General features: G+C 44.6%; 1 protein-coding gene across 14 annotated transcripts in view; it reads left to right on the forward strand.

The window, feature by feature from the left end:
* Positions 1-24053, forward strand: part of BCAN (brevican) — a 49420-nt gene that overhangs the window by 2992 nt on the left and 22375 nt on the right. For 5 of the 14 annotated variants that reach the window (XR_013833773.1, XM_079956495.1, XM_079956500.1 and 2 more), the window contains exons 1-4: positions 15276-15393; positions 19827-19916; positions 20210-20602; positions 22104-22278. Coding sequence is in view for 13 of the 14 variants with exons in the window: in XM_079956495.1 (XP_079812621.1) it covers positions 15300-15393; positions 19827-19916; positions 20210-20602; positions 22104-22278 (752 nt within the window). In the remaining variant the exon portion in view is untranslated. The other 9 variants (XM_079956496.1, XM_079956504.1, XM_079956505.1 and 6 more) reach the window with 8 other exon arrangements.

Here is a 24053-nt window from a genome sequence, read left to right on the forward strand (position 1 = left end):
CGTCACCTGTGGAATGACAGATGCCACGTTCACACCGTACATTTAAAGCACTAAATAAGGTAAAGGTAAAGGACCTTCGGATGGTTAAGTCCAGTCAAAGGCAACTATGGGATGCGGTGCTCATCTCACCAAGGGAGCCAGCTTTTGTCCACAGTCAGCTTTCCGGGTCATGTGGCCAGCATGACTAAACTGCTTCTGGTGCAACGGAAACACCGTGACAGAAGCCAGAGCTCAAGGAAACGTCGTTTACCTTCCTGCTGCAGTGGTACCTATTCATCTATTTGCACCGGTATGCTTTTGAACTGCTAGGTTGGCAGAAGCTGGGACGGAGCAAAGGGAGCTCACCCCCATCGTGCGGATTCATAGAATCATAGAGTTGGAAGAGACCACAAGGGCCATCGAGTACAACCCCCCGCCAAGCAGGAAACACCATCAGAGCACTCCTGACATATGGTTGTCAAGCCTCTGCTTAAATACCTCCAAAGAAGGATACTCCACCACACTCCTTGGCAGCAAATTCCACTGTCGAACAGCTCTTACTGTCAGGAAGTTCTTCCTAATGTTTAGGTGGAATCTTCTTTCTTGTAGTTTGGATCCATTGCTCCGTGTCCGCTTCTCTGGAGCAGCAGAAAACAACCTTTCTCCCTCCTCTATGTGACATCCTTTTATATATTTGAACATGGCTATCATATCACCCCTTAGCCTCCTCTTCTCCAGGCTAAACATGCCCAGCTCCCTTAGCCGTTCCTCATAAGGCATCGTTTCCAGGTCTTTGACCATTTTGGTTGCCCTCCTCTGGACACGTTCCAGTTTGTCAGTGTCCTTCTTGAACTGTGGCGCCCAGAACTGGACACAGTACTCCAGGTGAGGTCTGACCAGAGCAGAATACAGTGGCACTATTACTTCCCTTGATCTAGATGCTATACTCCTATTGATGAAGCCCAGAATTGCATTGGCTTCTTTAGCTGCCGCGTCACACTGTTGGCTCATGTCAAGTTTGTGGTCAACCAAGACTCCTAGATCCTTTTCACATGTACTGCTCTCAAGCCAGGTGTCACCCATCTTGTATTTGTGCCTCTCATTTTTTTTTCCCCAAGTGCAATACTTTACATTTCTCCCTGTTAAAATTCATCTTGTTTGTTTTGGCCCAGTTCTCTAATCCGTCAAGGTCGTTTTGAAGCGTGATCCTGTCCTCTGGGGTGTTAGCCACCCCTCCCAGTTTGGTGTCATCTGCAAATTTGATCAGGATGCCCTTGAGTCCATCATCCAAGTCATTGATAAAGATGTTGAATAAGACCGGGCCCAAGACAGAACCCTGTGGCACCCCACTAGTCACTCTTCTCCAGGATGAAGAGGAACCATTGATGAGCACCCTTTGGGTTCGGTCAGTCAGCCAGTTACAAATCCACTGAGTGGTAGCATAGTCAAGACCGCATTTTACCAGCTTCTTTACAAGAATATCATGGGGCACCTTGTCAAATGCCTTGCTGAAATCAAGGTAGGCTACATCCACTGCATTCCCTTCATCTACCAGTCTTGTAATTATGTTAAAAAATGAGATCAGGATTCAAACCGCCGACCTTCTGATCAGCAAGCCGAAGAGCACAGGTCAGCAAACTTTTTCAGCAAGGAGCCGATCCACTATCCCTCAGACCTTGTGGGGGGCCAGACTATATTTTGGAGGGGGGGGGAAGGAACAAATTTCTATGCCCCACAAATAACCCAGAGATGCATTTTAAATAAAAGCACACATTCTACTCATGTAAAAACACGCTGATTGCTGGACCACCCGTGGGCCGGATTTAGAAGGCAATTGGGCTGGATCTGGACCCTGGGCCTTAGTTGCCTACCCATGCCCAAGAGGCTCAGTGGTTTAGACCACAGCGCCACCGCCCCTCCTGTGTCCCATTTAAAGCGCTATGACACCACTTTAAACATTCATGGCTTCCCCCAAAGAATTTTGAGAGTAGTAGTTTGTTGAGGATTCTGAGAGCTGTTAGGGGACCCCCTGTTCCTCTCCCAGATCTACAATTGCCAGGGTGATTTTAAGGATCAGTCCTTCCCATCTGTCAGGGGTTCTTTAGCTGTGATTCCTGTATTGTAGGAGGTTGGGACAGATGACCCTCGGGATCTCTTCCTTTTTTAGAAAAGTTTTCAGTTTTACAGTTACACCATTTCCCATTCTTATACAGTAGTTCTTTTTGACTTCCCACCCAGCATTCCATGACAATTCTTTTTACATCTTTTTTAGCTGCATATCCATTAATTCCTTCACCTTACTTTCCACACTCTCGTATCTTTTATGTTGTCAGCTGTTGGTCACAAAGTATCCCCTACTTGGAATTTATATTTGAGGTCAATTTTTTGTAAATATTCCCCTAGATACTCCCACTCACTCCTCGTATGTTTGTCATCTTGATTTCTTATTTCAGATGTCATGCTGGCAAGCTCTGCATATTCAATTAGTTTATTTAGCCATTGTTCTTTCCCTGGGGGTCTCTCTTTGTTCCCAATATCTTACATTTACTATCCTCGCAGCTGTTGTTGCATATAGAAATAGATTGTGGCCTTTCTTTGGTAACTCATTCCCAAGTATGCCTAGAAGGAATGCTTCCGGTTTATTGGGGAATGTGAATTAAAATATTTTTTTTTAGCTCATTGTACACTATCTCCCCAAATTCCTTCGCCCGTTTACATTTCCATCATAAATGAATAAATGTACCCTCTACTTCCAGACATTTCCAGCATAGTTTTGAGCCTCTTTTATACATTTTAGCCAGGTTGACCAGTGTTCTCTTATTTGATAACATGCAGAGAAGTTCATTGTTAAATTCCATAATTTTTCCCACTCAGAAATTTCAACATTATGCCCAATATCAATAGCCCATTTTATCATTGCCTCCTTTATCAGTTCGTCTTTGGTCTCCCATTCTAGCAATAGTTTACATCTTTTAGAGATTGATTTTTTGTTAGACCCCAAAATCACTTTTTCAAATTCTGATCCTTGTTGAACATACCCTCTCTCTTTATCTTTTTTTGAACATCTCCTTTGTTTGGAAGTATTGAAACCAGTCAGGGACCAACCTTTGGGATCCGTTCCAATCCTACAGTTTTATGATTCTATGAAATAAGGCACCACTAACAAAGATGGCGGTTAACATGGCCACAAAGCAGAACACAAAACAGCTGTCCACACTATGTTCCCTGCCCCTTTGAAAACTTTATTTAGCACCTCTGTCATGTGCAGAGGCAGCCAGGCAGTCTACCTTTGAATACTAGCTCCATTTATGTGGCGAGCAGAACAGAACAGAGGAGGAAAAGGGTGTCACCTTCATACTGATTCTGGGGTGCCAGGAAGAACCTTGCTGGGATGCGGCTCCACAGGGGCTGCAGCTGATGGGAGTTATAGTCCAAAACATCTGGAGGGCACCAGGTGGGGGAAGGCTGGGGTGAAAAGGAGTGCCACAGTGGTCCATGTCTCCCCCTCCCCACCCTTTGCAAGAGGGGCGGAGCCTAGGAGAACAAAGGTGGGGCCTGATGGACTAGAGGGCGGAGTCTTGCATCGCCGTTTATCCCGCCTCCCTTAACTCTTTCCTGTGCATCTCCAATGTAGGAATTCTGTTCCATTTCCCAATGTGTTTTTAGAACAGATTTATTCTTGTACCCTCTGGATGGAAAGAGCTGTCCGCTTCTCCGCTTCTCATTTTTCCAATCTTCAATTCAGTTCTTTACATTTCCACAGCAACTTGCAATTGTTGCTATTTTTTTTTAAATCCTCATGAAAATTCCTCAGCATTTGAATCTTTCCTAATAGAAATATTTTTGTATGAGTTTTGACTAATGCATGCATCGTTGCTGGCAACTTCTCTGAATTGAATGTGTTTTTGTGTGTGACTTTCACAAATGTATTAGGGGAAAGTGTGGTTTAAAATTAATGCACTCGATTTTTGTAAACACTGCATGGTTGGGAAGCACTCTCATGAAATTCAGATAAGTGCAAACTTCGAAGGATGCCTGAGTGTCAGTTCACAGGGGGTTATTGGGTGGTGGTGGTGGTTTTTATTTTGATTTATGTATTTTGTGGTTTTATATTTAGATTCTATTCTGTGAACTGCCCTGAGACATCCGGGTATAGGACGGTACATCAATCAATCAATCAATCAATCAATCAATCAATAATTCTCATCTTTTTTCAGAAAGTGTGAATATGATAGATCCATCTTGAAATGCAAACTGTATTTTAAATGTATTTATTGTTTTATTCATTTATTATGATATTTATACCCCACCTTTCCTCCAAGAAGCTCAATGTGGCATACATAGTTCTCCCTGCTCCATTTTATTCTCAGAACAACCCTGCAAGATAGGTCAGGGTGCCTGGCCCAAGGTCACCCAGTGAGCTTCATGGCCAAGTGGAGACTGGAACTCTGGTCTCCTGGGTTCTAGTCCACACTCTAACCACTACACCACACTGGCTCCGTATGTCTAATTCTGTCCTGGTGCCCACCTCTCTCTCACTGGCCCTCCCCACATAGAAAGTGAGCGGGCCAATGGGAGAAGAAAGGGCTGGAATGGGGGCAGAGATGGCTGGGGCTGCCCTCTGCCTCATTTCTGGCCTCTTGACCTCAGATTTATCCTGAAGACCCTGAGAAGCAAATGCACTCTGTAGGTTCAGCGTATCAGGCCCTTCTACATCCTTCTGTTGCTGTTGAATTGTCACCTGAAGGGTGGGGCATCAGTTTTCCAGGGTCCGCTAGCTGCTGACCTCTACCTCTCTGATGTGTTGGGTGTATCCATGTTGCCAGGTTTTGCTGTGCTTTTCACATCAGCATCATGTGCAGACACTAAAAGGAGGTGACTGTGCCAATCCCTACACATCAAATGTAAACACAAAGGGAAAATCTGATCCATTATTTCCTGATCAGTTGGCAGCCCTCCTCATTGGCACTGGATGGCTCTTTCTCTCTCTCTCTCTCTCTCTCTCTCTCTCTCTCTCTCTGGGGCTGGGTGGCTCTCTGGGGAAGAGCCATAACTCAGTGGAGCCATAACTCAGTCCCTGATGATATCTCTGGATAGGGCTGGGAAGGACTCCTGCCTGAAATACTGCAGAGCTGCTGCCAGTCAGTGTTGGCAATACTGAGCTAGATGGGCCACTGGACAGACACAGTATAAGGCATTTCCCTTTCCTCTAAGAAGAGCCAGGGAGAGATTTTACTTTCTTGGGTTCCATGATCACTGCAGATGGTGACAGCAACCACGAAATTAAAAGACGTCAGCTTCTCGGAAGAAAAGCAATGACAAACCAAGACATCATCTTAAAAAGCAGAGACACCACCTTGCCAACAAAGGTCCATATAGTTAAAGCTATGGTTTTCCCAGTGGTGATGTATGGAAGTGAGAGCTGGACCATAAAGAAGGCTGATCGCTGAAGAATTGATGCTTTTGAATTATGGTGCTGAAGGAGACTCTTGAGAGTCCCATGGACTACAAGAATGGGGGCAGAGAACAGATGACTAAGCATGCAAAAGGAAGGGAGATAGTAGTAATGGGGGACTTCAATTACCTGGATATTTGCTGGATGTCAAACTCAGCCAAGAGCATAAGGTCAAACAGATTCCTCACTGGCCTTGCAGACAACTTCGTTGTCCAGAAAGTGGGAGAAGCAACAAGAGGAACAGCCATTTTAGATCTGGTCCTAACCAATGTTGATGACCTGCTTAGTGGGGTAGAAGTGGAAGGATCATTAGGCGCGAGTGATCATGCTCTTCTGAAGTTTACTATACAGCGGAAAGGAGCAGCCAAGCATACTAGGACTCAATTTCTTGACTTTAAGAAAGCCGACTTCATAAAACTTAGGAAAGTGCTGGTTGAGATCCCATGGACAGTAATACTAAAAGGAAAGGGAGTTCATGATGGCTGGGAGTTTGTTAAGAGGGAGATAGTAAAAGCACAACTTCAGGCAATACCAATGAGACGGAAACATGGAAGGTGCCTAAAGAAGCCAGGGTGGCTATCTAAAGAACTTTTAACTGAGTTAAGATTAAAAAAGGATGTGTACAAAAAATGGAAAAGGGGGGAAACCACCAAAGAGGAATTCAAACAAATAGCCAGCACGTGTAGACACAAAGTCAGAAAAGCTAAAGCACAGAATGAACTCAGGCTTGCTAGAGAGGTTAAAAGCAACAAAAAAGGCTTTTATGGGTATGTTCGTAGCAAAAGGAAGAACAAAGAAACAGTGGGGTCACTCAGAGGAGAAGATGGTGAAATGCAAACAGGGGACACAGAATCCCCACAGAATCAATGCCTTCTTTGCCTCAGTCTTCTCCGATAAAGAAAACAATGCCCGACCTGAAGAATTTGGAGCAAATGATTCAGCAGAGGAAACACAGCCCAGAATAACTAAGGAGATAGTACAAGAATACTTGGCTAGTTTAGATGTATTCAAGTCTCCAGGGCCAGATGAACTGCATCCAAGAGTATTAAAAGAACTGGCAGATGTGATCTCAGAACCACTGGCAGTCATCTTTGAGAATTCCTGGAGAACAGGCGAAGTCCCGGCAGACTGGAGGAGGGCAAATGTTGTCCCTATTTTCAAAAGGGGGGAAAGAGAGGACCCAAATAATTACCGCCCAGTCAGTCTGACATCAATACCAGGGAAGATTCTGGAGCAGATCATTAAGCAAACAGTCTGTGAGCACCTAGAAAGGAATACTGTGATCACCAATAGTCAGCATGGATTTCTGAAAAATAAGTCATGTCAGACTAACCTGATCTCGTTTTTTGACAGAATTACAAGCCTGGTAGATGAAGGGAACGCAGTGGATGTAGCCTACCTTGATTTCAGCAAGGCATTTGACAAGGTGCCCCATGATATTCTTGTAAAGAAGCTGGTAAAATGCGGACTTGACTATGCTACCACTCAGTGGATTTGTAACTGGCTGACTGACCGAACCCAAAGGGTGCTCATCAATGGTTCCTCTTCATCCTGGAGAAGAGTGACTAGTGGGGTGCCACAGGGTTCTGTCTTGGGCCCGGTCTTATTCAACATCTTTATCAATGACTTGGATGATGGACTCAAGGGCATCCTGATCAAATTTGCAGATGACACCAAACAGGGAGGGGTGGCTAACACCCCAGAGTACAGGATCACACTTCAAAAGGACCTCGACAGATTAGAGAACTGGGCCAAAACAAATAAGATGAATTTTAACAGGGAGAAATGTAAAGTATTGCACTTGGGCAAAAAAAATGAGAGGCACAAATATAAGATGGGTGACACCTGGCTTGAGAGCAGTACATGTGAAAAGGATCTAGGAGTCTTGGTTGACCACAAACTTGACATGAGCCAACAGTGTGACGCGGCAGCTAAAGAAGCCAATGCAATTCTGGGCTTCATCAATAGGAGTATAGCATCTAGATCAAGGGAAGTAATAGTGCCGCTGTATTCTGCTCTGGTCAGACCTCACCTGGAGTACTGTGTCCAGTTCTGGGCACCACAGTTCAAGAAGGACACTGACAAACTGGAACGTGTCCAGAGGAGGGCAACCAAAATGGTCAAAGGCCTGGAAACGATGCCTTATGAGGAACGGCTAAGGGAGCTGGGCATGTTTAGCCTGGAGAAGAGGAGGCTAAGGGGTGATATGATAGCCATGTTCAAATATATAAAAGGATGTCACATAGAGGAGGGAGAAAGGTTGTTTTCTGCTGCTCCAGAGAAGCAGACACGGAGCAATGGTTCCAAACTACAAGAAAGAAGATTCCACCTAAACATTAGGAAGAACTTCCTGACAGTAAGAGCTGTTCGACAGTGGAATTTGCTGCCAAGGAGTGTGGTGGAGTCTCCTTCTTTGGAGGTCTTTAAGCAGAGGCTTGACAACCATATGTCAGGAGTGCTCTGATGGTGTTTCCTGCTTGGCAGGGGGTTGGACTCGATGGCCCGTGTGGTCTCTTCCAACTCTATGATTCTAAGAAGATCAAACCTCTCCATTCTGAAGGAAATCAGCCCTGAGTGCTCACTGGAAGGACAGATCCTGAAGCTGAGACTCCAATACTTTGGCCACCTCATGAGAAGAGAAGACTCCCTGGAAAAGACCCTGATGTTGGGAAAGATGGAGGGCACAAGGAGAAGGGGATGACAGAGGATGAGATGGTTGGACAGTGTTCCCGAAGCTACCAGCATGAGTTTGACTAAACTGCGGGAGGCAGTGGAAGTGCCTGGCGTGCTCTGGTCCATGGGGTCAGGAAGAGTCGGACACGACTAAAAAACTAAACAACAACAAAGAAGAGCCCTGCTGGATCAAGCCGAGGGTTCAACTAGTCCAGCATCCTGTTCTCATATTGGCCAACCAGATGCCTGTGGGAACCCTCCAAGCAGGATCTGAGCACAAGAGCCCTCTCCCCTCCTGTAGTTTCCAGCAACTGGTATTCAGAAGCATTTACTGCCTCCAACCATGGAGGCACAGCAGAGCCACCATGACTCAAAGCCATGGATAGTCTTCTCTGTGAATTTATTCTATCCTTTAAAGTCATCCAACATGGTGGCCATCCCTGCCTCCTGTGGGAGGGAGTTCCATAGTTTAACTATGTGCTGCATGAAGGACTTTCTTTTCTGTGTCCTGAATCTTCCAGCATTCAGCTTCATTGGATGCCCGCGAGTTCTAGTGTTATGAGAGAGGGAGAATAATGTTTCTCCATCCACTTTCTCTGCACCATGCATGATTTTATAAAAGTATAACGTTACCTCCTACTTTCCTACTCTCTAAACTAGAAAAGCCCCAGTAAGTTTTTGAGGAAGTTACTCCTAGCGGCAAAGGAGGGGCAGGGGAGAGAGGGCCCATTCTGAGATGCCAGCTGGTGGCATGGAAATTGGCATTCAGGGGATGGAGTGCAATTTAACAAAGAGTTTGCTTTTCACACCAACCAGCCTTCAGGGAGCCAGCTTTTGGCCAGACTCTCTTCCTCTTCCATCGCTGGGACATTTCAAGCCTCAGAAGCTTTGGAACAAGCCAAACAAATCCTCTGGGTGGGGGTTGGGAACAGTGCTGGATTAAACCCTGTGTGGAGGCCCCTAGGCAGTTGAAATATTGGAGCTCAATTCCAAATGAAAAAGAAATAGTCCAAGTTTCCAGTCCTTAAAGCTGTGAAGATGGCTTTGAAAGTATTTGAGCACTGTTGGGTGCAATCTCAAAAGCTGGGCACCTTGTGGATTGAAATGCCTTGTTTTTCAGGTTAAGCTGCTGCAGCAGGAGGTTCTGGAGGAGAGGAGTCCTAAGCCCCCTCTGAACTGTCCGCACGTCATATAAGTCCTTTGGGACTTGCATTTGGTGATACTGCAAAGGCAGAAACAGCTGCAGGAGGAGGCAGGATGCGTCCCTGGGGAGAGACACAAAGGCAGGACAAGAGCAAGGCATTTATAAATGGCCTAGAGATGGCCTTAGAGCTCAGTGGCAGATGATGCGCTTTGCCGCTTTCATTCCTTTGTATCTCTAGGTTGTGTTTGGAATGTATCCTGCCTGAAATCCTGAACAGCCGCTGCCAGTCAGTGCTAACAATACTGGGCTAGATGGTCTTGTGGTCTGACTACAGTTGTCTTCTCAAATATATAGTCTCCTATTAACGTTTGCCAAGGCTGTAATGTTTGATTAGTAGTCAGTTCTGGTCTAGGTGGAACAACGGTATGACTCAGTAGAAAGCCGCTTCCAGTTTGAATCAGCAATTTACCCAGAAACATGTGTACTAGAACCTTGATTTATTTTGAGTAAGCCAAGTCGTAGAATACCTGCTTTGCATGCAGAATGTCCCAGTCCCTGGCATCTGTATGGAGGTTCCGTTTATAATGGAGCAGAAGTACGGTACATTTACACAGCTTTGGGTTTCAATAGCTGTTCCCCCTGTCATTCAAAACATCTGGAGGTCACCAGGTTGGGGAAGGCCAATGTATTTTTCCAGCAAAAGTAAACCACAATCAAGGAGTGAAAACGCCTTTTATCTGTTCTCAGCACCTGTTATTCAGAAGTTGAATGCCTTCAGACACAGAGGTTTTGTTTGCTTATCATGCAAAATAGTCACTGATAGACTTCTCCTCTGTTTGTCTAATCTCTATCTAAAGGCATCCAAGATAGTGGCCATGATTGGCCATCCAGTGGCCATGAGTTCCATAAGTTGCACTGTGCACACAAGTCTTTTCTTTTGAATGTCTTGCTACACGCTCAAATACCTCTTTGCACGCAGAAAACGAGTGTCAGGCCTTCTCTTCTGTTTTTCCACTGCGTGGCTCCTTCAAGAGGTAGCACCCAAGCTCACAACCCATTGCCATTTATTCTGCCATGTGGGTAGACTGGGCCAAATTAGCTGTTCTCAGGGAAGTGTGTGGCTGTGCCAGCAGGTTGTTGAGGCCTCTGGTCCTGGTTGGCTTCCCCTGAGGCTTCAAAAGACCCTGGGCAATTGCCCAGATTTGCTTGGTCATCAGTCTAGACCAGTCTATATCTATTGCAGGAAGGTTGTGTAAACGAGCTCCCTTCAGCCCCAGGAATGTATTATTTGCTTAATACTGCCTTCGCCAGCCTGGTGCCCTCCAGATGTTTTTGACTCTATCTCCCATCAGCTCTGACCACCGGCCAAACTGAAGGGGCAGATGGAGTCCAGACGACCTCTAGACCAGAGGCTCCCCAACCTTTCCTCCTATGGACCACTTGAAAAAGGCTGAGGGTTTCTTGGCAGACAGCTCAGATTCTTCCATGTGCTGTAGCAATTGTCAATGTGCTGTGCTAGATACTTTATGATTTTTAATTGTGTTTCTATTGTTTAATTTATTTCTTACAGATGGTGCTACAATTTGCATTGCATAGAATTCAGATTGTAAGACAATAAAAAACAAGAAATAAAAGAAGTGATACAAATATAATTAAAATCATTATGAATAGTTAATTTTGATGGAAGGTCCACCTTCCCTCTTCAGTCGCATAAGAAGAGCTTGCTGGATCAGGCCAATGGCACATCTAGGCCAGCATCCTGTTCTCACTGTGGCCTGTCAGATGCCCCCATGGGAAACATGCAAGCAGAATCCAAGCACAAGAACCCTCTCCCCTCCTATGGCTTCCAGCCACTGACATTCAGAAGCATTACTGTCTTCAACCGTGAAGGCAGAGCACAGACAGTGGCTAGTAGCCATCCATAGCCTTTCCCGTCATAAATTTGTCCTATCCTCTTTTAAAGCCACACTACCTCATGTGGGAGTGAGTTACATAGTTTAATGTGTGAAGAAGGACTTTCTCTGAAGTTAATTCCTTGTTCTAAAGATAAGTTTTCCGTAAGAAAAATATATAATTATAATAATTTATTTCCCATCCATCTGGCTGGGTTTCCCCAGGCACTCTGGGCGGCTTCCAACAAAATATTAAAATGGTAAAATATGTTTGTTTGTTTTTTGTTTTTAAAAGGACTTTCTCAGAAATCGATGGAAGACTGAGAGCTGCCTGAATGAAGCTTGCACACCAGTGGTGGCCCACAGACCCCACTCTGAGAACTCCTGATCTAGAGGCAACCAGGTTGGGGGTGGGGTTTGGCTTTCATAAGCAGGAAGGAGGGCAGGAGGTTTGTGTGTGACAGGACAATGATTCACAACAGGAGCAAGGTGGCCGGCGTGGCGGCGGGGGAGACAGACAGACAGAAAGACAGAGAAGAGACAGAAAAGTGGCTTCAGAGCAGCTAGAAGCATCTTCTGTCCAGCATCTGGAACCTTCCTCTTTTGCCAGGATGCAGTCCAAAAAACCACATGCCCGTCTTCTGCCTGCAGACACAAAGAGATAGCCCACATCCGCCCTTTTAGGCTGCTGCCAATTTCTCTTTCCTGCTGCCATAACATTTCCTGGGCATTTGGAGGCTTATCTCCCTCTTTCAATACCAACCACCCCGCGGTTCCTTAGAGCTGGCCCAGGAACATTCTCTCTGCCCCTTGCCAAAGTCAAAGATTTATAGGTTCAGCTGCTTTGTTGTCAAGCTTGAGCGCTGAAAACTAAGTGGGCACCTTGGTGTGTTTGTGTGTTCACAAGGCAACACCCTCCATCCGCTGTTGATTCCACAAGGCAGCTCCTTCCTCCCCTGTTGATATTTTCCAACCTGCCAACTTCTGGAGTCATGTGTGTGTGGGAGAGAACTGCAGCTGTGATGATGGGAAGTCTTTTCATTCCGATTAGTTAGACCACTTGATAGAAATGTTTAAGCAGGTCAGTTGTAAAGAAAAGCCCAGGGTGCAGCCAAGAATGCCAACCAAAGCCTTGCCATCTGAACTTCTTCCTGGAGTTTTTTATTACTTGGTCTGCTTTCCAAAGTGGAATCAGCAGTGGTGTAGAAACTTGCTGATACGTACTATGAGGATACGTATCCATCATAGAATTGTAGAGTTGGGACCCCAAAAGTCATCTAGTCCAACCTACTGCAAAGCAGGAGTCACAAATAAAGAATCCATCCAACCTCTGTTTAAAAATCTCCAACAAAGGAGAGAGTCCACAACCTTCCAGGGTAGTCTGTTCCACTGTCAAACAGAGGGAGTTCTTCCTATTTTTCAGTTGGAATCTTCTTTCTTGTTATTTGAATGCATTGCTTTGGGTCCTTCCCTTGGAACAGCCAGAAACAATCCTTTTATTTCTTCCATGAGACAGCTGTTCAGATATTTGAAGATGGCTATCATTATCACCTCAGTCTTCTCTTCTCCAATTTAAATATCCCCAAGTCCCTCAATTGTTCCTCATAAGGCTTGGTTTCCAGACCCTTCCTTGATCATCTTGCTTGTCCTCCTCTGCACACCTTGCAGCTTGACAATATTCTTCTTAAACTGTGGTGCCCAGAACTGGAAATAGGAGTCCACATAGGGTCTGACCAAGGCAGAAAAGAGTGGTACTATTACTTCCCTTCATCTGAACACTAGACTTCTCTTGATGCAGCCTAGAATTCTATTAGCTTTTTTGCAGGGGGTGGGGGGAGGCTAAGATCTGAGGATGTTGTGCAAAGCTTTGAGGATGAACGGTGTTCATTTTTGGCCACATCCACACCACATGTTTAAATAACTATGATGCTACTTTGAACAGTCATGTTTTCCCCCAAAGAATTCTGGGAAGTGTAGTTTGCTAAGGTGCTGGGAGTTGTTAGGAGGCCCTTATTCCACTCCCAGAGCTACAATTTCCAAAGTAGTTTAACAATCCTTCTTCACAGGGAACTCTGGGAATTGTAGTGCTCTGAGTGGAATAGGAACTCTCCTAACAACTCTCAGTGCCCGCAATAAACTACAACTCCCAGACATCTTTGGGAGAAGCTTAAAGTGGTATTGTAGTGCTTTACACATGTGGCCCTATGCTCCTTCAGGTCATTTTTGCCTCGTCCCATCTCTCTGATTTCCATATCAGCATATAAAACGCTGCAGAATCTTTGTGTACTTTGTGGAATCGTACACATGACAACATCAACAACTAGTGAGTTCTCTTTCTGCAGATAAAATATACAAACACAGGGGGTGGGGGCTCAGATAGCGGTCTTTAAGTGTGCAGGTGAAAATATTCGAAGCATGCTCCTGCAGTCACCTCTGAAATAGTTGGAAAGATGCCTGAGTGCACCTGTGATTCGGCCCCTGCTGCATGAGTGGCAGGGCAGGGAATGCTCCCTCAGGAAGGTGAGGGCTTTCCATCACCATAGCTTGTGTGGGTGATGCTTCTTCTTGGACATTTGCCAGGGCTTGGACACAATGCTGCTGACTCATTCTGCAGCTGCAGAACGCTACTTCTGTGAGCCTTAACAGGACTGACGGCCTCCTCTCTTTCTCTGTATGGCCACAGGGCACCTTTGTGAGCTAAGCTAAGCCTGCATTTGCATCATACATTTAAAGCACCAGGATGCCGCTTTAAACAGTCACGGCTCGCCTCAAAGTATTCTGGGAGCTGTGGTTTGTTTAGGGTGCTGAGAGTTGTTAGGAGGCTCCTATTCCCCCTCACGTGGATAGTTTCCGGAGCGGTTTAACAATCAATCCCTCTTCCCAGGGAACTCTGGAAACTGTAGCTCTGTGAAGGGAAGAGGGGTGTCCTAACAGAACCCTTAACAAACTACAGCTCCCAGGATTCTTTGGGGGCTATTTAAAGTGGTATGGTACTGCTTGAAATGTATAATGCACATGGGGACTATTTCTCTCTGCTTGGCCTTCCTTGTGTAGATAAAGGGTGTGCGGATAAAGGATGAAAATGGGGGTAGTTGATTTAAACGTATCTTGGGTAAAAATGAGAATTTTATGCTAAGAGATTCTGTCTTCTACTGGTTAGCTAAAAGGAAGCTCAAGCCATAGACCAATAACTGTTTCATGACTATGAATTCAGAACTGATCAGCTGATAGAGCTGGCTGGACTGTGCTGTGCCACTAAAACTATAGGTATAGAATGGTTTAACAGTCAGTCCCTCTTCCTAGAGGATTCTGGGAATTTTAGCTCTGTGAAAGGTATAGGGGGTCTCCTTATGAGCTCTCAGGACCCTTAACCAACTTAAGGGTTATTATTTGGGGTAGCCTTGACTGTTTAAAGTGGTATCATAGTGCCTTAAAAGGATGGTGTGAATGTGGCAAGGGGCGCTGATTCTGAATGGGGAGGAAATAGGACATCTGTTTCATACACATGCATGGCTGTGCGCACATGCACACTTTCCCAAGTAGGCAAAAATGTGGTCCTTAAGGTATGTGGGGAAGGGGAAGCTGGGGACACTTCCGTGGGATCATTTCGAGGGGGGGGGGGAGAGTGTGGATCATAAAATGGTGGCACAAAATTCCAGCACAAGGCAGGCAGCAGCAGAGGTGGCAATGATGACTTTGGCGAGAGAACTGGTATGCAGATATCTTCAGACCAGTCCCTGTCTCACAAGTCTCTCCTACCTCACAAGGATGCTGTAGGCATAAAACAGGACTGCCCTTTTGTATGCCAGCCAGAAGGCCTTGGAGGAGCTTGGTACACACATGCCATTAAATTAGTGCAGATGATAAATAAACTGGAATCTTGGACATGGGATCTTAGGAAAGGGGAACCTCAGGCCTAGGGAAAGAATGCGGCCCCCTGAGCCTCTCTTTCCGGCCCTCAGAACACTATCCAGCCCACAAACTTCACTGCCCCTGCTTCACACCCTCCTTGAGTGTTTTGGCCTGGCTGGGATGTGTCCTTCAACCCTGAAAATGCTTCTTGCTTCCCTAGATGAAGAACAAGTGTGAGCATGTGAAGAAATTAGCCTCCTGTAGAAAGGTAACATGTTTGCCTCTGGCTCCACCCATTACTGGCATGTGGCCCCCAGAAGGCTGTCCAGAAGGGAATGTGGCTCTCAGGCTGAAAAAGATTCTCAACTTCTGGATTAGGATAACCATAGAGCTACACGGTACTAATATGAGTGGTAACAGTGCTTTCTTGTGGTTCTGAATAAAAGCTACTTAAATGAAGTTTTTTAAAACCAGAGCAGGGAAGCTGAAGTTCCTCAGGCTCACATGGAGCTACTCTCTGCTCATCTGGGCCACTATTTGAAGATCCCACCCCACCCAACAAAATGAGAATTTACCTCTTTCACTGAAACTGCTTTAAATCTCTCCACACCTGAGAAATTTGTTCCTAGATCTGATGAGAATCCAGAGAATGGATCAAAATGAAAATTAAGTAGCTTGCAATTGAGTGGGCTGGCTTTAATCTTGCAAACTCAGCCTGTGGGTAACTTAATTACATCTAATGTGGGAGAGAAAGCTCCAATCAGGCCAAATTTCATCCAAGTTTTTAAAAGGTCTGTTTCCCAAAATGTCCTCATCTGATTTTCTCTTCAATTTCTGGAGTTTTCTCCTGGAGAGTCTGAAATTACCTGGTCTCTTTTTCTTCTCCTCACAAGCACTAGAAATTCTCATTACTGTGTATATATATATATATATATATATATATGAGAGAAACTTCTTATTTTCGAGAAAACGTGAGTTAGAGATGACATGATAGAAGCTTACACAATAATGCATGACATTTAGAAAGCAGATTTTGAAAAGTATTTCTCCCTCTCATCATGACACTAGAAGGAGGTGGTCTGTTAGATATTTGAGGGCTAGTCATATATTTCCATTTAGTTTTTAATAAAAATTTAGGTCATGCACCAGAGTAACATGTATCTGTCGAAGGCTTGCACAAGAGATAAAAAGAGGTCTTGCACAAATCCTTTGTATTATTATTATTATTTTCATGGTAAAAGCCCAGTGTGATTACAATCTCTGAGGTAATCCCTCACTTGTACTCTTTAGAAAATAGTTTGTTGAAACTGGGAGGTTCCTTCCACAAACAGCAACTGAAATAGGCCACTCCTATCATTTGGGCCACTGGAAAAAACCAAAATGACATATGTTATGCTCAGCTCAGGTGGGGAGCGAACAGAAGTAGGGGTGTATCAGTAGAGACTTCCAAATTGCCACACATATGACAACCCTCCAATCCCAGGTTAATTTTCTCTATTGGTTTTGTGTGTTTTTTGCAGCAAATGTACAAGGAAAGAAAGAACAGAAAACAACCCTGCATTTTGATAATGCCAGTGTTGTACAGGTGTTGCAAAAAACTTATGTACATGAGCAGCACTGACTCCATAATAAGCTCCTGCCTAAATGGAATCACTCACAGAAAGCACAAGTTAAGATACATGGCTATCGTGAGGCAGAATGAGGCTGCTGCCTCAGGCGGCAAATGCTGAGGAAGTGGAGGAAGCTGTGTGTGTGTCCCATGGCCTACCCAATGCCTGCTCCCCTCAGGTGCCATGGAGGATGCTGCCCAAGAGCTAGCACCCAATTAAGATTCAACTGCCAGCCTGGCAGGCTGTTGTACATGGAATGGGAGGAAAGGTGCCATATTGTCATTCACCTCAGGTGGCAAAATGTTTCGGGCCAGCCCTAGATACAGCTCTTCCCTCAAACACTCTGGTTCCTGTGGGATGATTCTGCCTGTGCTGTTGTCAGATAACCTTCCCTATTTGTACTTCAGTTCCACCATGGGATTCAGAGAGAGAAAGAGAAATAGCACAGGAAAACACAGCGCCACAAAGTCAAACATGGCGGGGAGTACAACATTAACTGCCTGAGAACCTGCTAAGATTTATTCTCTGGAGGAAAAAAGAGACTGGTGAGGGCATTCTTTTCTGAATGCCCCTGGCACAAAAAGACCACCCTTGCCATAGCCTTTTTTCTTTTTCTCCTTCCAAATAATAACTCTTTAACAAGGCAGAAGGGAAGAAAAGAATCTTTGGCCAGTCTCCGACATTCAAACAGGGAATGAGCGAAGGACATGGGGCCTGAATGGAATCTTAAAAGGCCTCGTCCCTGTGACTAATCGGAGGGAAGGAGACCTCGTTTTTCTCTCACACTGTGGGCCTGGATGGCGGTGGTGGCAGCCCAAATGGAGCCAGTGAAGCTTTGCTAAAGCGACGTATGATTAAAAAGCTCTCAGGAACCACAGAGCATAAAAGTTGGCCACTCTCTTAATTTAGGGGCTTCCTCAGAATTTCCAGCTGAAATTCGCTTTGCTGAGCTCTGCAGAGGATGTCTAGTTCTCAGGGTTGTAGCGTTTTAACTTTCTCCTCAGAGCCCCCAACGTGGGGCCATTTTGCTGCGTACAACAATATGGTGGCCATTGCATGTGCAGAAGCTAATTGGGGTAGCAGTTGACTCTTAGGCCAAATTCACACCATACATTTAAATCACCACAAAGCAGTCATGACTTCATTCAAAGGATTCTGGGAGCTGCAGTCTGTTAAGGGTGCTGAGAGACCCTATTCCTCTCACAGAACTACAATTTCCAGAGTTTCCTGTGAAGGGTGATTGATTGTTAATGCACATGGGGAATTGTAGCTCTGGGAGGAAAATTGGGATCTCCTAACAACTCTCAGCTCCCTTAAAAAGCTACAGCTCCCAGAATCCTTTGGATGAAACCATGACTGCTTCATGGTGATTTAAATGTACGGTATGAATGTGCCCTATGTTTACTCAAAGTAAGTTCCATTGAATTCAGTGGATCATGTGCTTGGGATCATGGTTGGGTTGCAGCCTCAGTGAATTAATCATATGAACTTTTGACCACTTAATCAATTGATTTAGATCTGGAATCAATTTGTCTATGAGAAATAAATGTTATCAAGGAAAAAAACATACTTTGTTCTTAATGATCTATGAGTTTGTTGCAGCAATTTGCCTTTGTGAGAAGGGGCCTTTCCTGTTCCCTTTCACACAAAGAAATGGAGGCCTCCTCTACGATGCTACTTTCCAGCTGCAATTTATACAAGTACTTGTATTAAAAATAAATAATACATAGACTAGTTGTCTAGGCCATATTTTGTTGGACTCGAATTCCCATCATTCCTGACCATTGGCTAAGCTGGCTGAGGAGTTGTGGTCCAGCAACATCTGGAGGGCACCAAGTTGGCTGATTTAAGTGAAATTGGGCTCTGGGCTGAGCTAAGAACCTAAATGGGAAGCCTCACCCCAAATTGGCCTGCCTCAGACCGTCTGTCTTCTGTGACTTTGGGATGAAACAGTCTTTGCAAAAATGCCAAAGCGGGTGATGCTACGAGCTGTGCCAAGGACGCTTAGAAATAAATTATAGGAGATACTGTTCAATGAAGCGAGTGAAACGAGGCCCGTCATGCAGAAACACTTCAGACAGTACTGACGAAAGGTCATAGTACTTGTAAAGAAGAGTCTGCCCTTCAGAAGAATCTGGCCTAGACAATGGTGGGGGTGGAGAATGTGCCAGCGAAATGTCTTTTGCTGGCTGACATTTTCCCTGATAGCAGTTGATCTGCAAGTGCAACTTCAATTACCTATTGGCAGCTACTGCTCTGTGCCAAGGGAAAGCTTGGCTACAGCTCCAAGGATGTTGGTTCCACTTATTGGGCACCATGTCATGCCAAAGAGCAGCTTTTGCCAACCTGGTGCCCTCCCAAAGTTTTGGACTACATTTAGACTCATATCGCTGGGGAATGGGTATTTTAAGGCCACATTTGCACCATACATTTAAAGCTCTATCTTGCCACTTTAAAGAGTCATGGCTCCCCACAAATAATTCTGGTTATGGCTGTAGCTTATTGGTAGAGCACCTATCGTGGATGCAGAAAGTCCCAGGTTCAATCCCTGGCAACTCCAGGTGGAGCTGGAACAGGGTCCCTGCCTGAAACCCTGGAGAACATGACAATACTGAGCAAGATGGAACAATGGGCCTTTTATCAGTGTAAGGCAGCTTCCTATGTGCTATTATAGGAGCTGCAGTTTGTTAGGAGCCCCACTATTCCCCTCACAATAAAGAGGTCTAAGAGTCAATCCCTCCACCTAGGGAACTCCAGGACTGTGATCAGGTATAACAGAGTGTTGGGCTAGGACCTGGGAGACCAGAGTTCAAATCCTCACTTGTCCATGAAGCTCACTGGGTGATCCTTGAGTACCTCAAAGCCTAATCTGTCTCACAGGGCATTAAATGAGGGGAGGGGGCGATAATGTATGCTTGAGCTACTTTGACAAAAAAGTAGGATATAAATACAATGAATAAATAAAATAATAAATACTGTATTCCGTTAGGACAAATGGCCTCTTTGTGTTAAACTAACAAAGTTTATCCTCCAGTTCACTTCTTTAGCATTAAATCTTTCTTTTTTTGGAAAAATCTTCTATGGAAAAACAGCCCAACAAAGACATTTCTTAATTTTTGTTTCTTTCAGGTACTTGGAAGAATGCTGGAGCTGGCATTTGTCTTGGATTTTCTTCTGCCTACTTTTCTAATACTTTTTATATTTCCCCCTCTCCCTGACAGAAACCATAATGGCGTATATCCTGCTGGTATTCTCTACCTTTGCCCAGGCTGTTTTCACGAATGCATTCAGCTTCTCCAGGGAAAGCACAGGTAACTGGGAACTTGGGGCTAGTCTACAGCAGAAGGTAGAACTGGATCTACTGGTAAATCTCTGGGAGATTTCCAGTAGATCAACAAGACTTTCTAAGGCCCCCTCTGACTGAACATTTAAAGCAGTATCACACCACTTTAAACACTCCTGGCTTCTCTCAAAGAATAATGGGAACTGTAGTTTGTTAGAGGGGTGTATAAAATGATGCAGCCCAGGACTGAGGCCATGGGCTGTTATTCCTAAATCTGCCCTGTGCCAAATCTGAACTTCTCATGTTACTTCTCCCTTCCAGATGACCTCAAAGCTCTGCGGGTCTCCATTGCCAAATACCCACCAGTCCGAGCTGTTCTTTCCGGTAGCCTCACCATCCCCTGCCACGTTACCTACTTGCATCCACTGCCCACTTCCGGGACTGCAGGCCGCCGGGCTGTCCAAGGGGCACCTCGTGTGAAATGGACCTTCATCACAGAGGGCAGAGAAGCAGAGATCCTGGTCGCTCGGGGCCTGAAGGTGAAGGTGAGCGAAGCCTACCGCGACAGAGTCTCTCTGCCCTTTTATCCAGACTCACCAACAGATGCCACCTTGGTCCTGAGCGAACTGCGGTCCAACGACTCCGGGGTGTACCGTTGCGATGTCCAGCATGGGATCGAGGATGGGCATGACCTGCTGCAGGTGAAGGTCAAAGGTAACGTTGCGCTCTGGCAGAGTGTCTTGCTGAAAGGGCTTGCTGTGTTTATTGCTGATTCAAGTCCCATAGCACTAGGCCTGATCTCAGGAAACACCCATTCTAATTGCAGAGGTTGGGGGGGGGGAATATAAGGACTCAGCCACACTTTTGCTTGTCCTGTGCCAGAAAGCACAGGTTTGTGTGGCTTGTTTTGTGTTTTCTAGGCATGAGTCTGGTTGTTTTTCTACTGGTTCTGTTGCTTTCATTGGAAAAACCTGCACTTTAGCACTGAATTGAAGAAAATGTCAGTCTGCAGGAAACCCAATTGGCGTTTACTTATTTCAGCAGTAAAACCACATTTCTCCAGAGGAAAGCGGCAGGAGAAGCAGAAGTCTAGATGAGCCCTAAGTTTTATACAGTTTCAGAACTAACACAAAAAATAAAGCCATGTTTCATTCAGAACTGAAAAACATCAGTCCCCTTGCACACCCAGCACTCTCCCCCACTTGGGATTCCTAGCAACTGCCTCCGACCATGAGGCTGAGAATAGCCATGGGTGTAACCAAAGGGGGACAGGGGGGCAGCTGCCTCCCCCACATCAAGTAAAACAATAGAAATACTTAACTATCTGACCAATCTCGTTGGCTCTGTCCCCCCCAACAAAAGTCCTGCCCCCCCAACAAAAATCCTGGCTACACCCCTGAGAATAGCCATCATGGCTAGTAGCCATTGGTAGCCATATTTAGTTTAGAGAAGTAGTAAGTAAGAAGCAACATGATAGAAGTTTATAAAATTACGCATAGTATGAGGAAAGTGGATAGAGAAAGGTTTTTCTCCCTCTGCCACAACACTAAAACTCGTCGACACCCAATGAAACTAAATGTTGAAAGATTCAGGACATAGAAAAGAAAGTACTTCTTCATGCAGCACATGGTTAAACTACAGAAATCATTCCTACAGGATGCAGTGATGGCCACTGATTCGGATGACTTAAAAAGTTTAGACAAATTCATGGAGGAGCAGGCTATCGATGGCTGCTAGCAACAATGGTTATGCTCTGCCTCCCACAGGCATCTGGTTGGCCACTGTGAGAACAGAATGCTAGACCAGATGGACCCTATGCCTGATCTTCTTATGTATTCAAATGCATACTGCCCTGAATATGGAGATTCCACTAAACCTTTATGATCACTAACAGCCACTGACGGACCACTCCTCATGAACTTATCTAATCATTTATAAAGCTAGATCTTCATTACTGGCAAAACACCCAGCAGAATTGGATTGATTAAAGGCCCCCTTTGGATGCACACAAGCTGATTCAACACCATGCATATAAGCATATTTATAACACTTTGACAGCCTTGGCTTCATCCAACGAATTCTAGGACTGTAGCTTACCCTCCACAGAGCTCCAATTCCCAGCACCCTTAGCAAACTACAGTTCCCAGGATTATTGGAGGAAAGCAATGCACTTTCAGTTTGCTCTAAATGTATGATGTCTTCTCCCATCTTCTAGGAGTTGTGTTCCTTTACCGGGAAGGCTCTGCCCGCTATGCGTACACCTTTGCCAAGGCCCAGGAGGCCTGTACCAGAATAGAAGCTGAGATCGCCACACCGGAGCAGTTGTATGCTGCCTATCTCAGTGGTTACGAGCAGTGTGATGCAGGCTGGATCGCCGACCAAACCGTCAGGTAGCTGGGACTTCGAAGCTCAGTCAGTCAGTGGCAGGGGGTGGAAAATGTTCTGCGACCCGTAGAAATTTATTTATTATTTATTTATTGCATTTATACCCTACCTTTTCCTCCAAGGAGCTCAAAGTGGTATACATAGTGCTCCTGCTCCTCTTCCTCATTTAATCCCTATAAGAACCCTGCAGGTTAGGTTAGGTTGAGAGGCAGTGATTGGCCCAAGGTCACCCAGTGAGCTTCATGGCCAAATGGGGATCCAAACCCTGGTTTCCCAGGTCCTAGTCTGACACTTTACCACCACAATGACTCTCTTTATTAAATTTTAAAGTGTGAATTAGTGACATAATGAATGGATAGAATATCAGTCAAACTGGCCTCTTTCTTTCTTTCTTTCTTTCTTTCTTTCTTTCTTTCTTTTAACATTCCTCTTTATATTTAAAATTATTTTTCAAGTACATATATAGAATAATTACAGTTCAAAGAGCCAGGCTTTTATATATCTAGGTTTTCTTTTCTTGTAGAATTGGTATAGAATGAAGGCACCTGTGGTAATAATCATTATACAATTAAGTTTAGAATGATAAATTATAGTTTACAAATTATGTTATATGCTCCCAATAATGGATATGCATTGACTGAATCAAATTATAGAATTTTAGAGTTGGAAGGGACCATGAGGGTCATCTAGTCCAACCACCTGAAAAGCAGGAATCTCTTTTTTGCCAAATGTGGTGCTCGAACCCACAACCCTGAGATTAAGACCTTCACATTATAATTCCAAGAGAGAATAAATGGAGTTCATTCTCCTGCAAACTTGTTATTTTTCTGCCTACCTTCTCTTCCTCTGCTCAAATTTGTTAATTTAATCATGGTAGCTGTCTTCCAAATTTCGGAAAGCTAAACATCAATAGAAGCAGCTATTGGAAGATTACCATTCTAGCTGCTGTGAACAAATGAATTATCATTTCAAGGTCTTCCTCTAGTATTTTTCTTAATCAACTTTTTATCCACAAATTTTAAAAAAATTATTTAAAATTATTATTTAAAAAGTTAGACATTATAATTAAAAAGTAAGATATGATAAAGAAATATAATAATAAAACCATCAACTCACATTAAGGATACAGTAACCACCAGTACATCTATTTCAAATTAAAAATATAAATTAATATAAGGACTCCACATGTCCAAGTAGGTATCCATACAAAATTGTCTATATGAAACATGTTCAAATGTAGTGCAGTCCTCCTGTTAAAAGGTTATCTCGAGCAACAAATGATAGAAAGATGCCAGAGACCTTGTATGTATGCATGCATATACATATGCATGCATGGATTGGAAATCTGGAAATAGAATGTTTCTATTATTTGAGATTATATTCTGCTCTGCAACCTATAGAGCAGCCTCCCCCAACCTGGTGCTCTCCAGATGTTTCTGGTAATCAGGGGTAGACTGCCCTGGAACAATCAGGCCCTACATGCAGCTCTCATGGCTCATCACTATTGAGACACCAGTCCTCCACATATTTGCCTAATCCTTAATTTAGTGACCCCCTCCCTCCATTATCACTTATTTTTATTATCAAAGGAAGGCCAGCATGCTGGATTCCCAACTCCAGATGGCAGATTCCACACTCATGCACTGTAATTTGTGATGCACAAAAATGCACACACATACCGTACCATTTATTTGTGCAATGGGGAAAGAGTATTGTGAAATGCCTGTCTTCAGAGGAACTTCATCTGCAGTCTTTCCCAACCTGGTTTCCCTCCAGAAGT

Source organism: Podarcis cretensis (assembly GCF_951804945.1).
Source record: "Podarcis cretensis genome assembly, chromosome: 16".
NCBI classification, from domain to species: Eukaryota; Metazoa; Chordata; class Lepidosauria; order Squamata; family Lacertidae; genus Podarcis; species Podarcis cretensis.